Source organism: Marmota marmota, unplaced genomic scaffold, assembly GCF_001458135.2.
Source record: "Marmota marmota marmota unplaced genomic scaffold, marMar, whole genome shotgun sequence".
Lineage (NCBI taxonomy): Eukaryota > Metazoa > Chordata > Mammalia > Rodentia > Sciuridae > Marmota > Marmota marmota.
Window position 1 is genome coordinate 14,366,165 of NW_025999842.1, and position 13,606 is coordinate 14,379,770.

The window sequence follows — 13,606 nt, forward strand, 5'->3', positions numbered from 1 at the left end:
TCGAGACCGGCGCGCCAGCCGCGCCAAGCATCCATTAGGCTTTCGCCAGACCTGGGCACTCCAGGGAGCCGGTGGCGCCCTTGCTCCAGAAAGAGCGGGGAGCAGGAGAGACGCTTTCGGGAAGCGTCTCCTCTGAGGGAACAGTGGCGGCTACATTTACAGAAAAGAAAAGCAGCAGCTGCACTTAGCTTCCAGGCGTCAGACTGACTTATACCCGCCCTTCCAGTAGCGGGAAGGGAAACTGACCTCCGCGAGAGAAAGTGCGTGGGGAGAGTAGAGGCAGGGGGGTCCCTTTTATTCTTCCAGCCACTTCGAACCATCCTAGAGACTGAATATTTGCTCGAGGCGCTCGTGGCGCTTACCCCTGTGTGCCACGACGCCGCGGGCCACCTTGAAGCTAGTTCGCTCCCAGAACGCCAGCTCTTGATCACCACTGAGCACGGGGAGCTTAGAGAAGTCGGGCGCACTTGCCGACCACCCACCATAGAGCAACCCCCTCCACCGGTCTTAAACATCTCACTCCTGCATTTAGAAAATGCAGGCTCCTAGAATCAGAATCCACTCCACGTAATTTGCACCCAGAAGAGCCAAGCGAGCCAGACATTCTGGCTGCAGGAACCTCTCCCCCTAGTGATGCAGTTATTTATAGCTCAAACTCCTGCTGGAGTCTGTGTGTGCTCGCGCGCTGGTCTTTGCCGCGGCGGTGTAAACTTTTCCTCCCGTCCCGCTACTCAGAAGGAATCACGACAAGAAGACAGGGCTTCATGTTTCTGATCACTAATGTTAAAAGAATCCAAATGTGGATTTTAGTATGTATGGTTGTATTATTATTTGTATTAGAGGTCGGTCCCTTTGCAAACACATAACCATTAGCTCAGAGGCAAGGTTTTCTCTCAATGGATTCAGCGCCAACAGAGAATGCAGATGTGCAGACTGGGGTCACAAGGTCAGGCTATTTGAAAGAGTAGAATATGGCACTGGGTTGGGGGGGGGTGTTCAATGAACGAAGAGGAGTGCACGAAGAAAATAAAAAAGCAGCACCAAATCACTCAGTTTTCAGGAATAGAAATAGCGAGGACCCATACTACTCCCCTTCTTTATTACCACCATGACCTAAATCCAACAGATTCTTGCACTTCACACTTCAGAAACACGACTAGTTCGCTAGCCTTGTTATTCGTATTTTGCTTAAAATACACACACACACACACACACACACACACACACACACACATGGATATGGCCTGGAAGATGGGGTTGGGGGTTGTGACACTGATCAGAAGCAAGACACTTCCATTGACAGGATTTATTTTTCCTCAGCTCCAACTACAGGCACCGAAAGGTATTTTACCTTTTGTCAATGGTTCAAAGACGAAGGAAAAATAAAAATAATAACTATACACAGGCGTGTCTAGCTGGCCAAATGAAACCTGATCTTCCCACAAGAACTAACCCTAGATCTTCCTCAAGGTTTGGCCACTTGTACTGCAGGACTCTGGGTCAAATGATTGGAGACTTCTAATCACCCAGCGGCATCTCATTACAAATTGCACAGCTCCAGCCCAACCCCTGCATCCCATCCCTACAGTGCCCGCTGGGCTGCCGCTGCCCTACGGTCGCTGGGCCCCGCGCGCTTAGCGCCCTGAATGGAGACATCCCCGGCCGCCGGGTGCGGGGCGCACGCGCCCCGCTTCACCTTCTAGGCGTTATTGTTCCGCGCCGGCGGCCGAGCGCCAACCGCAGGCCCGCGCCGCCTCCACCGACGCAATAAGCACTTCATTAGTAACCCGAATGTTCGGAGCTCACAAAAGTCTCAGGCACTCTGGGAAGGCTCCAGGCTCCCGCCGCTCGCTGGAGGGCTGGTGGGAACGCTAGGAGCTGCGCTCCTCAGTCTCCAACCCAACTCTGGCCGCAGCTCCCACAGGAGGTGACACAGTGAGAAGGGAGAGGAGGAAAGGGGTNGCCGGCTCGTGCAGGTAGACAGCTAAATAAATAAGTCAGAACAAACTTTGCTTTCCCATCGCCTTACCTTCCTTCGCAGCCTGCGCCTCCCCCGTGTGTGCAAAGCGGAGCAGCCAGATGTAGCATAAAATAATCCATGAAGGGTACCGAGTTTGAAAAACCATGGTGCATGAGCAGGTTTTATTTTAGGTTTCAGTTATCTTGAGTCGCAGCTTTTTAAAATGCTGTTTACTCCGAAGTGGGTTTCTGTTATTATTACTGCGCTCCTTGCATCGATTCCCCTTCTCGGTCCCAGGCCGGCTGCTCCACGTTTAGATTTTTTTATTTCCCCCCCTCCTGTTCGTTCGCACCGTGTTTGCTGCCTGCAAGTCTCCGACTGCAGACCGGCCGCTTGCTCCACACTCCAATAATATCAATTAGGGGGGAGAGGGCGGGGCTCCGATCCGAGAGCCTCAGCCACTCTGACTGAGTGGCAAGCACAGCCGGCCTGCCAGGAGGCGATTCCCAGGGCCGAGGGGCGGGTCCCAGCGAAACGGCAGCCTCAACCTCGGGGGCGGAGTCCGAAGCACGAGCCAATCGGCGCAGAGCGGAATCAGGTTGCGGGTCCAGGATTCCCTCCAGGTTCTGGCTCTGCTCGCGCTGGATGCTCGGAAAGGGAGGATGAGGATGGCAGCCGACTCGTGTGCGGCTGTGGGCGCTATGCTTTTAGCAACAGCAGCTTTTTGTGAAGCCGAATAAGTCGAAAATAAGGCTCCCAATTTACAATCCTGTCCATAGCTCTGCTCCTCGTGGTTCTTTAGAAACCAGACGCAAAGCCAGCCATCTCTCAGCTACCAAGCCTGGAGCCCGGACAGTGAAATGAGCTGTGCCTTTAAATAAAGTGTCTTTTACTTTTTTGTTCCAACCTCCGCGAGTCGGGTAACTTTGGTTTTTGCCATTTTTGAAAAGTTTAGATTTTTCTTTTTCTGTTACTTCAAGGGCAGTCAACTTGGGGCACGATCCCCCCCAACACACACACACACACACACACACACATACACACAATCCCTGGAAGACTAAGAGTACCCAAATGTATTATGTTTAAACAGTGTTTTCAAGAGTTTGCAACAACCCTTGGCAAAAGAAACAGGCATAGAGAAAGGAAGTCTTTTGTTTTAAGCTTCCCTTCATCTCCGCCCTATCATTTCACAGTAGTTGGTTGACTGAAGTGGGACATTAAGAAGGAACCTTCACAGAATTCTGTATCATTTTTCTTACATCTTTATCATTTTCTGAGGTTTTTCTTGGATTCTTCCACTTTGATCATTTCCCATTTCGCTGCAAAAATTATTCTTAATTTTAAAGAAAGCTGCCATGTATCAAATCCATAAAGCCAGACCTTGATTTTTCTCAAATATTTACTATTTTCCGTAATTATGCTATAATTATTCTATGAGTATGTTTCAAAAGAAAACAGAATAAAAATGTAACCATTTCCAGTTGAATTCATCCAACCCGAACAGAAAGGATAACTGCCTAGAGAAATCTGTTTTCCATTATACAGTTTTGGACACTTTGCATTCAAGAGGTGGGTAATATAATAAGAGAAAGAACTTTAAAACTTTAATTGCCAAATCATCAGTTTTAAAAGTCATAGAGTAATTTGATCATATGTTTAAGTTGAGCATCTTTTTATTTCTTATTCTATACTTCTTCCTTTAAAAAAATTCTCATTCATTCATTATTTACCTTTATTTCTGAAGACACAAAGTTTGATCCTAAGACTCCAAACTCTTCCTATCTGACTTATTTACAAACATAAACTAAATTGGGTTATTTTTGGTATGTATACTTAAGATTTCTCAGGAATTACAGTACCCTGACTTTTTTTTTTAATGGTAAATCGTCTCTGTAGTTGTTAGTTGCCTACTAAATTACACAGAGGAGAGAAATAAAATTTCCTCTCTAACCTCTTTGAGTCTGTACTTTATTTTTTAAATGTTACATGTTCCTAGCCATTACACCTAGTAAATATTTTAGAAAATATAATAAAAGCATCTCAAGTGCCTTTTGAAAGATGCGTAGAAAATGTAAACCACATAATAGATTAATCTTGAAAACAGACAAAACAATATAGGTATAGCACACTTGTTAGAAGATGAAGCACAAATATACCCAAATAGTGTCAAAATTATAAGGTAAAACATTAGAGTTAAAAACATAGATTTCCATGCATAGATTTTAAAATGCACAGAACCACAAACTCCCAAATATTAAACCACTTCTAATCGTCAAAATAAATTCTCCAGGACTTGAGCGCTTCCCCTGGGGTCTCATCCCCACTTCTTAAAGTGACACTAAGGTAGCCTTTAAAGTTTAAAATATTCCTTTTATCTATTGAATGACTAATACTCAGTGATGTGAATACAAATACTCTTCCATTAAAATCAGAAAACAAGTAATATTTTTTTCTTCTCTGATGATTATGAGTGGTATAGGGAGTCTCCTTATTGCTTCCCCTCTCTGTCAGACATAGGGGCATGTGCAGACCCAATTTTATTTTTAGAGACAAGAAGCTTCTCATTAACTATACATGTGCCAGGCTGCTGACTGTTCTCCCTGCAGAACTGTACAATAATATGCAGTTTTACATTTACCAAACACCTTTCTTTTGTAGTGTATCAGCATATTGATAAGGAAGTCACAGCATTTGATTAAAAAATGACAGTCAAGAAGAGATTGTGTATTATACAATATTATGCAACATATGTTTTAATGTACAAACATATACTGTATTTGATTAGCAGTAAAGCATATAAATCTATTTCTACATAAAACCACTGAAGTAAAAAAAATAGCAAAATTGTTTCAGATTTTAAAGTAACAATGGTGAATTTCTCAAATCAATTGGAAAAAAACTTTATTTAGCTTGATATCTATTTTATGCATAATATTTCTAGAACAAATTTGAGAAAAGTAAAGTGTGTATAGGTTTAAGTTGAATTAAAAAATAATCAGTTTTCTTGAGTGGTACCAAATGATGTAAATAACCAACACAAGTGAGATAAACCATAAATTCTGAAAACAGGGTTTCAGTCTTTATGTATTCATTGTACAATGCAATTCAAAAAGTCAACATGCACTTAGCAAATTTTAAATGAATGAAAAAAGAGTCTAAAACTAAAATATTTGTATGTATATCTCCTCCTTTGTAACATCTATCATAAAATGCATTGGAATGAAAAAAAAATACCTGTCTTCTGATGCAAGGAGTATACTTCCAATTTTTATATCCTTTGTGTTATACAGTTACTACTAATTACACATAAATGTACATTTGTGAAAATAAATTGGTAAATTCAAGATATCCCTCCCAAATGAAGGTACAGCTGCTATTTTCTTTTAACTTATTATAATAACACTAATATTCAGCATACTAGTACCTCTAGGAAATATCCTCTGATTTTATCACAGAAATAGTTATTTAGAAGTAAATTATAATAACTTCAGGGAGTAAGTTCTATGAATTTTCAAATAAAAGAACAGGCTGTGTGTGTGTGTGTGTGTGTGTGTGTAGTAATGTTCTTTTACAGGGTAAAGAAACAACTGGAGATTTCAGCAAGTTACAAATCCAAGGCTCTTAAAGTAAACAGTTAACAACAACAACAATGAAACCAAAGGGCTGTTTCTCAACCTACTACTTTGGTATTTTCTGTCTAAATACATTTATAAATGTATTTACAATGTGAAAATGCAAGTTCATCACAGAAAAAGGGGTAATTTAAACTGAATTACGAAAAGTACTATGTAGAATAAACTAATTATAAACAGAAAAGAAACATTATGTCTCAGTTAATAGATATTATATAAAATTGGGTTCTCTACTTGTGAATTCAGTCAACATGTAAGCAATCTTTCCACTGTGCAAAAAAATCATTTACATATTTACATTAGCATGATTTATGTACTGTATATAAAATATTTATTTGCAGTCTAATGTAAGAATTGTATAAAAGCTAAACTCAAAGATATAGTAATAATTTCACTTATTTTTCTCAGCTTCAGATTTAGCTAATAGTACAGGAAATCAGGAATCAAATAAAAAAAGTCATGACCGTATTTTGTGTCCTTATGAAATTCCACTTACTTTTGTAAGGTCAGATATGTGGGAAAAAGATCAGAATATTATTATCATAACTGTTCAACTGCAATTGTTTGGGTTGATTTAAGATAGCTTAAACAACTAAAAGTATTATCTTGATAAAAATTGTAAGAATTCCCTTCAAATTTCCTTTCAAATTTTCTGATCACTTAAAATATCAAGTGTTGACTCAAATGAATTTTATTATTGGATTGATATTAAAAGACATGAAAATGACAGGAGAAATGTGGCACAAAATACTCAAAATCACTTAACTTAAGTTTACTATTCTTAATAATTTCTTTTTTCAAATTTGATTTTGTCTGAGAAGGTCCTTTGTTTCCAGTACCTGCACTAATTTTTCCATAAATTGTCAGTGCTTATAAGAAGACCTGGCTTAAATTATTCAAATCACTTCTACATGCTTTCAAGTTTTCTAGTCTTTCCATTTTTCAATTCTTAATCCAGTGGTATTTTAGGTGTCAAGAGATCTGTGATGATTCAGTGACCACCAGGGGGCACCAGACTTCTGGGTGGCCCAGCCAATCAAGAGCATACTAAATAAGGGTGAGCTAATTATGGAATTGTGTATCTGTGCATACATGTATATGTATGTACATATTGTGAATATATAATATTTAATCTCATTGGCCCTTTTGAGTTTCTTATCCTCTCTGTATTTATGCCCACCTGTTAAAAACTGTATGAAAATTATGATATAACTACTATGTTCTAGAGGCTAAAATCCGAATGAGCTCAAAGGCACCTACAAAGGTAAAATATATTTCAGAAAAGTTCTTTTGAATTTCTTAAGTAAATATAGGAAGAATTCTGAGTTTCCAGATAGATCTCAGCTATTATCTTCCTCTCGACCTACTTATCCCAAAGTATTTTACCCTAGAAACAGGGTCATACAGGTTTGGAGCTAGCTCTGGGACTGGTCCATTCAGAGAATCCAGAGTTTTTACACATTCTCTGAATTTCCCATAACTCTCTATCTTGAGGAATATTTTAGAGACCACTTCTCATCCTAGTCTTCTGATCTAATTAATACTAAAACTTAAATTATGTCAAATCGTCTGAATAATCTCAAAGCATTTCACAAGTCCAAACAATAAGGGTTTCTATATATCATACTAATGTAGAAGTATTTGTGTTATGGAGAAATAAATGCATTAATGGTCTCCCCTGCTTGGGAAATTTTAAAGCTACTGCATCATCTCCAGGGAATAATTCTATATAGTGCCAAAGATGGTGCCTCATAACACCTTTTGACTTGACATGTAGTTGTTCTTTCTGAAGAAAGTAGACAAATTTGTTTAGGAGACAAGGACCTCCCTAGGAATAGAGAACCCTGATCCAATCCCACTTGAGTTTCAACAATATTATAACCTCCAGAAGATTAGGGTGGTTCTCTAAAATTAGGGCGGGCTGAGAATGATGAACACTCGAAGAAGTGCTCATTCTCGGGAAAGAAAATTCTGAGCTTAAGTTTCATTGGATGACGACATGTGCCTAAGACTTAAAGGCCCTTTAAACCCAGCAACCCAGCCATGGTCTTTGTGCTGATTATGTAAATATGAATGAAAAGAAATGTCTGTACTGTTTTGGTTCAAATGTGGAATGGCATTACAATGGGGAGGGACCTACCAAATAAGATATCCTTCTGGTAATATTGTGTAAAGGCAATTTTCAAAAGTTATACAGTATGACAGGGATCAAAAGTATAAAGTTAGTACTACACTGAAGATATGAAATCTTATCCCTTTGCACTGAGTATGCTCCCCAGGTTTCTTAGACAATTAAGGAGAGGAATAAAATCTCAGAAGAAAGATGCTAAGTTTTCCCAAATTTGGACAAGCCAACTTTAAAAATATGAGTAACTGTATTTTTCCTGAATGATGTGAGTCAATCATTTACAAATTCAGAATCTGAAGAACCTAATATTTCAGAAGGAGACTACTGACCTCAATTTGAAAATAGGGCTTTCAAGCATTTACTAAGTGTTTAAAAAGTCACTGGGCATATCAGCAGATAAATAAAGCATACCCTTTACTCAAGAGACATAACACCTATCAGGTTGTTTTTGTGACCAATGTTTCCTTTCAGAAACAGGAAGCAAAAACAGGTAATCTGCCAGTTCTTCTGTGTGTTGATTTTGATATTATCAACAGTGATAATATCTTCTTAATCACTCTATTGACCATAAGTCACAAGATGATTTAGTGTACATTCTAGATTTTGTCATCTGGCTTATCTAAAGTTGTTATCTTTTCCCCTCTTTCTACTCAGATCACAGAGAAAATTCATGAAAATTTTCAATCCATCTCATATTCTCTGAGGTCATTATTATCATTGTTGGATTTCATAGGTATCTTACAGAAAAAGCAACAGAAGTAACCTGGCACATTCTCTGGCTAATTTTAGATTGATGAAATGACTGAGTTCAATCTCCTTTTAATTATTTTAATATTTACCAGTCACTCTTTCAGCAATTGTGTAACAGGAAGGTTTTGGTGGCAAAGTCTATAAAATTTAAGACATGACAAACGTAGCAGAAATTTGCCTCCTTTAAGGATAGATGATAACCATAAAAGACATTTATTGATCCCACAATTACAATGTAAGGAGAAACCATGTTGTATTCCAATGAAGAAGGACAGGACCTCCTAGGAGAGTTTTCTTGGATTTCAATTTGGATTTAATTTTTCTTTACTCATCACATCTCTCTCTTTAACAATTTGTAGTATATTTGCATATCCCTTTGAGTTAAACTTTGGAAAGTGCAATTATTTTCCTAGTTTGAAAAGTTATAATAAATGCATATTTTAGGTGATTTTTGGAAAATGCCTTGAATCATCATATTTGAAAAAATCATACTTGTGTCCATTTTATATAACTAATTGTTATGACTCAATCACTTAAACTTATTCTCAAGGGTATAAGACAAGGTTGTAAAGAAATATTTGAATGACAAGTAAAGAAGTAACAAGCTTAAAATCAATGCTAGAAGTCTGCTTATTCAAATACCTCAAAATATGAAAAATGTTAACAAAAAATGTTCTATTCAGCTTTTTAATTTTTTTATCAACTTTAATCCTTAAAAATTCATTTTAATCAGAAAATTAAAGCATTAATTATAGTATTGGACACATATTGTAAAGAGATATTTAAAATTCTAAATAAAACATTAGTGAGATAGTGTACTTTTTGTATAGTTTACAAAATGCATTATAATGCATTGTTTATATTTTCTAGATTTCATGAAATATTTTCTCTAATAATACTATTAATTCAAAATGTATTCATTTCAGAATTCACCATTATAAGGTATTTATTCCAGTGTTAAATGTAAGTGCTTATCATGTCATAATTTACTTCTTTAAACATATCTGATTTGAATCTCAAACATAGATCCAAGAATATTTACCTAACCGTATACCCATGCCATGTATTGTTTCCAAAGGACTACATGATTCATAGACTTTGTATATTTCTGTGCACCCATTAGATGAAAAATGGTTTCCATCTTATTCCTATCCAAATTAAGCCTAGCTTTAGGAAGGCAGCTTTCAAGGAACATGTGGTACATACCTCCTCAAAGAACAAGTGTTTAGTTCTCAAATCAAGGTCTCCATTAGGTTTTCCAAATCCTATTTTCAAGTTTCTATTTTAGGTCCATCCTCACAGATGAATTTCCAATTACCCACATCCTTTTAATGGTAACCTTGTCAGGATATTAGTTGTATGCTTTTGGCCTTGCTACTTGTTAATAAACCCTCTTGGTGTCAACTGCTCTTCAATGCCTGACTTTTCCTGCCATCTATTGACAATTATTGCCATTTTTTTCCGTCTGAATTTATCTGAGTCCACCATTTTCATTCAGTACCATTTTTTTTTTCAAGTCAAAATATATATTGGGCAATATACCACCCACCTTTCTCAGCTACTTTGATTACACATAGATCTGGGTATTTTCCTTAGCAAGCCTTCATATATTTCATTCCAGGCCTGACCTCTTCTACTCTATTCCATTCTTCTATATTTGGCCAACAATGCCCCTTCCACATCATAAGTTACCAGAGAATTATTAACATGAGATTTTAGAACAACACAATATAGGTTACATGTAGTTTCTGTAGCTTTAGAGCATCACGTTGCAGTCACCATACTATAGTAGAAAAATGGTTTTAGAATTAAGTCAACCTTTTTTCCTCCCTTCATTTCTTTCTTCATTCTTTTCTTATTTTAATTCCTTCCTTTCCTCAGTTCATCAACTTTATGAAAACTTTCTGCTATGTTTGGGCTAGGTACAGATATGCAAATTGCATAAGAAATATTTTCCCTTTTGTTCCTCAAAACATACTTATTTTAGTATGCGACAGAAATATATGCAATTAACAGGTACTGCTTTTTAAGTGAGATAGGTGCTTAGATAAGTATATTCAGAACAATAAATCAGACTACAAAGAACATCCTTGGTTGGCATTTTATACTGACATTGGGCTGCAAATAATAGCAAGTCAGACAAAGGCTATGGGGAAAGAAGATCTCAGATAGCATGATAATTTGTAAAGTGCACAATGGGGAGGATGTAAGTTACACTTTTTTGAGGAAACAGAAGCTACCTTAGGCATTTTAAGCTGAAGGAATTTAATTTGAATTATAAGATGCTCACAAAACTTTATAAAAGTTCTTATATTAGTTATATATAACTGCATAACAAATTAGCCCCAAACTTAGGGTGCTTAACACAACCAGCATGTTTTAATCTCATGGTTTCTGTGGGCCAGGCATCTAGTACAACTTAGCTGGGTTCTCAGGCTCAGGGTCCCCCAAAGGTTAAAACCATGGTGTCAGTCTGGACTTTGGTCACCTTAAAGTTTAAGGGTGGTTTTGCTTCTTAACACATCCATAACTGTTAGGTCTCAGAAGATTCACTTCTGAGATCACTCAAAGTGACAGGCATCATTTTCTAAGTGGCTGCTAACTGAACTTCAAAAAATTATTTTCTATATATTAGTAACTCAGAAATTTAGGTATAAAATGCAGCACTTGAATTTAAAATCCATTATCTATCCCCTAGATGCCAAATGAGTCTGTTAACCCTCCCTGCCTGGGGTACTGCCCATGCAGCCAGAGTAGAAGGCATTGTTCCTGTTCTGGAGCACTCCAGTGGCTCCCATCTCACCTGGCGGTGAATGTCAAGTTCATTAACAGCTTACATAGTCTCACTAAGCTGTCAACCCTTCCCCTGATCCATTTTTCCCATTCTCTCCTTTTTTCATCACTTTTCAGCTCTTCTAATAAAACAGTCCTGCATCTACCTCAGGACTTCTGAATTCCTTTCACCAGATATGTAATTCCTCTAGACATTTGCATAGATAATTCCTTAGATTTTACCATAATCCCCAAATGCTCAATCCTGAATGCCATAATCCTGAAAGATCAAAATCCCTTAAATCTAAAATTTCTGAAGTCTAAAATCCCCAAAGCATAAATCCTAAAAATGGAATCCTGAAAAAAATTAATTTAAAAATTATTTAAAGGACATTTATTTCCACCTTTAAAAGGATTTATTTGAAAAACATAAAAACATGACAGAACACTTTATAAATCACTTTATACAATAAAATAGGCAAAATTAAAATACATATATTCAGAAAGATAAACACTCAGGTGAATCCCATATTGTAACAGCTATAAGCAAATATACCTTATTCATTAAAAAAGGCCAAAAAGAGAAATATATAAATACATACCAGTGTGATTGATTTTGAGTATACACAGCTTTATAACTGTGGTTATCAGAAATACTGTATAGCCAAAGAGAATTTTCTTTTGAAAATTCTAGGTCCTTCAAAAACTGTAATGGGTCATGACTGCAAATGTTGTCACCCAAGGAACAGAGATGTTAAGCAAGTTTATCTCGCATGAATGCAGGTATACAAAGAAGAATCTCTTCATTTACTGAGGAAGTTTCTACATTTTACATACATGCACGATACTTACACATAAGATCAATCTTGTGATAATGCACTCTTCACAGAGTCAAATTTCCAAAAAAAGCATCAAGTGAATTAGAGCTCTCTAAGAGCTAGCAAAGTCATACCTCCAGTATTAGACATGATGTGATTATGAAATATGCAGCATAGTGAATTGTAAAAATACAATGCTAACAATTTAAAGTAGTGGGAAAAAAACTATAAAGAAAATTCAATGAATAAAATTGTATATTACAATGACAGATGGTGAGTAATTGCTTAAAGGGAGTCCATAAGAGCTGGCCAACTTTATACTCACTAGCTATGTTTTGAAATCTTGCATACCATGGAAGAGTGTTTTTTATCTTTTAGGGCATGGCTCACCTCGTAGTATATGTTCACACTCATTTTTAATCTGGAGGCTCCCCTGCCCCATCCTCAGAGATTCACTAATCTCTTCAGGAAACAACCTTACAGACACACTGAAGTGCCAAGGTTTCTAGTATTCACTCTGCCTAACATGATGTAACTATTCTCCAAACAACTGAAAATGCACCAGTCCCTTCTCAAGAATTTATCTTCCTACGCTTGTTTTTAGTTTGGATTTTGCTTTGTTTTGTTTTCCTATGAGAACTGTATTTTGAGGGATTTCAGCTTTCAGGAATTCAACATTTGGGATTTTAATCTTTTAAGATTGTGATTCGGGGGATTTTAGACAGAGATTTTATACTTTAGGAAGTTTGATCTTTCAGAAGTTATGACTTTTGGCATTGTGTTTTTCAGGCTTCTGATTGGTACCATCATTTGTGACATTGTCACCTCTTTCAGTTCTACTGGATTGTCTCTTCCAGCAAAAGTTGTACTTGGACTTCTCTATTCCTTTTTTTTTCTTTTTCACAGATATTATAGCCACTCAATACATCATACCTTCACTTACTACGTTCATTGTCTCTCTAAACTTGAATGTGAGACTTAAATGAGTATAGGGGATTTTAAAATCCAGTTTTCCTGGTGCCCAGATCAATGCTTAAATAGATACCAGGCTTTTGGTAGTTGAATAAATAAATGGATAGTTTTCAATTACTTTGACCATGTGCTTTATAATTAGGGTTTTAAGGTTACTTCTAGAGAAATGTTCGACAAGGACACGTTTTCCTGTCTAGATTATGTGGAGGCAAGATTTTTGGCAGTGCCATTAGTAATAACAATTCAAATCTTGGCAGATTACTAGAATAGCTAATATATAAAATTCAAAGGAGGGAAAATATATCAGAGGATATATATTCATTTTTAAAGAGAGCTATAAATATTAAAATATAGAAGATAATTACTAGGGAAATAGGCAGAATTAAGCAAGATAAGTTCTCATTATAAATGCTTAGTACATTTTTTTTAAAAAATCATCACTAGCAGAAGCAAGATGGGCACTGTACCTCAGCCCTATTTTTTCTGCTTAGAAACGAGGTGTGAAAACAAAGGCCTACATCTAAGAACATAAAAAAAAACCTATTCTCTAAAACCTACATTATTTAAAGTAAAT

General features: G+C 36.9%; 1 protein-coding gene across 6 annotated transcripts in view; it reads right to left on the bottom strand.

The window, feature by feature from the left end:
* Positions 1-2,445, bottom strand: part of Epha7 (EPH receptor A7) — a 174,145-nt gene extending 171,700 nt beyond the window's left edge. For 4 of the 6 annotated variants that reach the window (XM_048810358.1, XM_015498209.2, XM_015498201.2 and 1 more), the window contains exon 1: positions 2,030-2,445. In XM_048810358.1, coding sequence (XP_048666315.1) covers positions 2,030-2,126 — 97 coding nt within the window. In that variant the 5' untranslated portion in view covers positions 2,127-2,445. Of the gene's footprint in view, positions 1-1,696; positions 1,956-2,029 lie in introns of those variants that run through there. The other 2 variants (XM_048810399.1, XM_015498222.2) reach the window with 2 other exon arrangements.
* Positions 2,446-13,606: the final 11,161 nt, after the last annotated feature.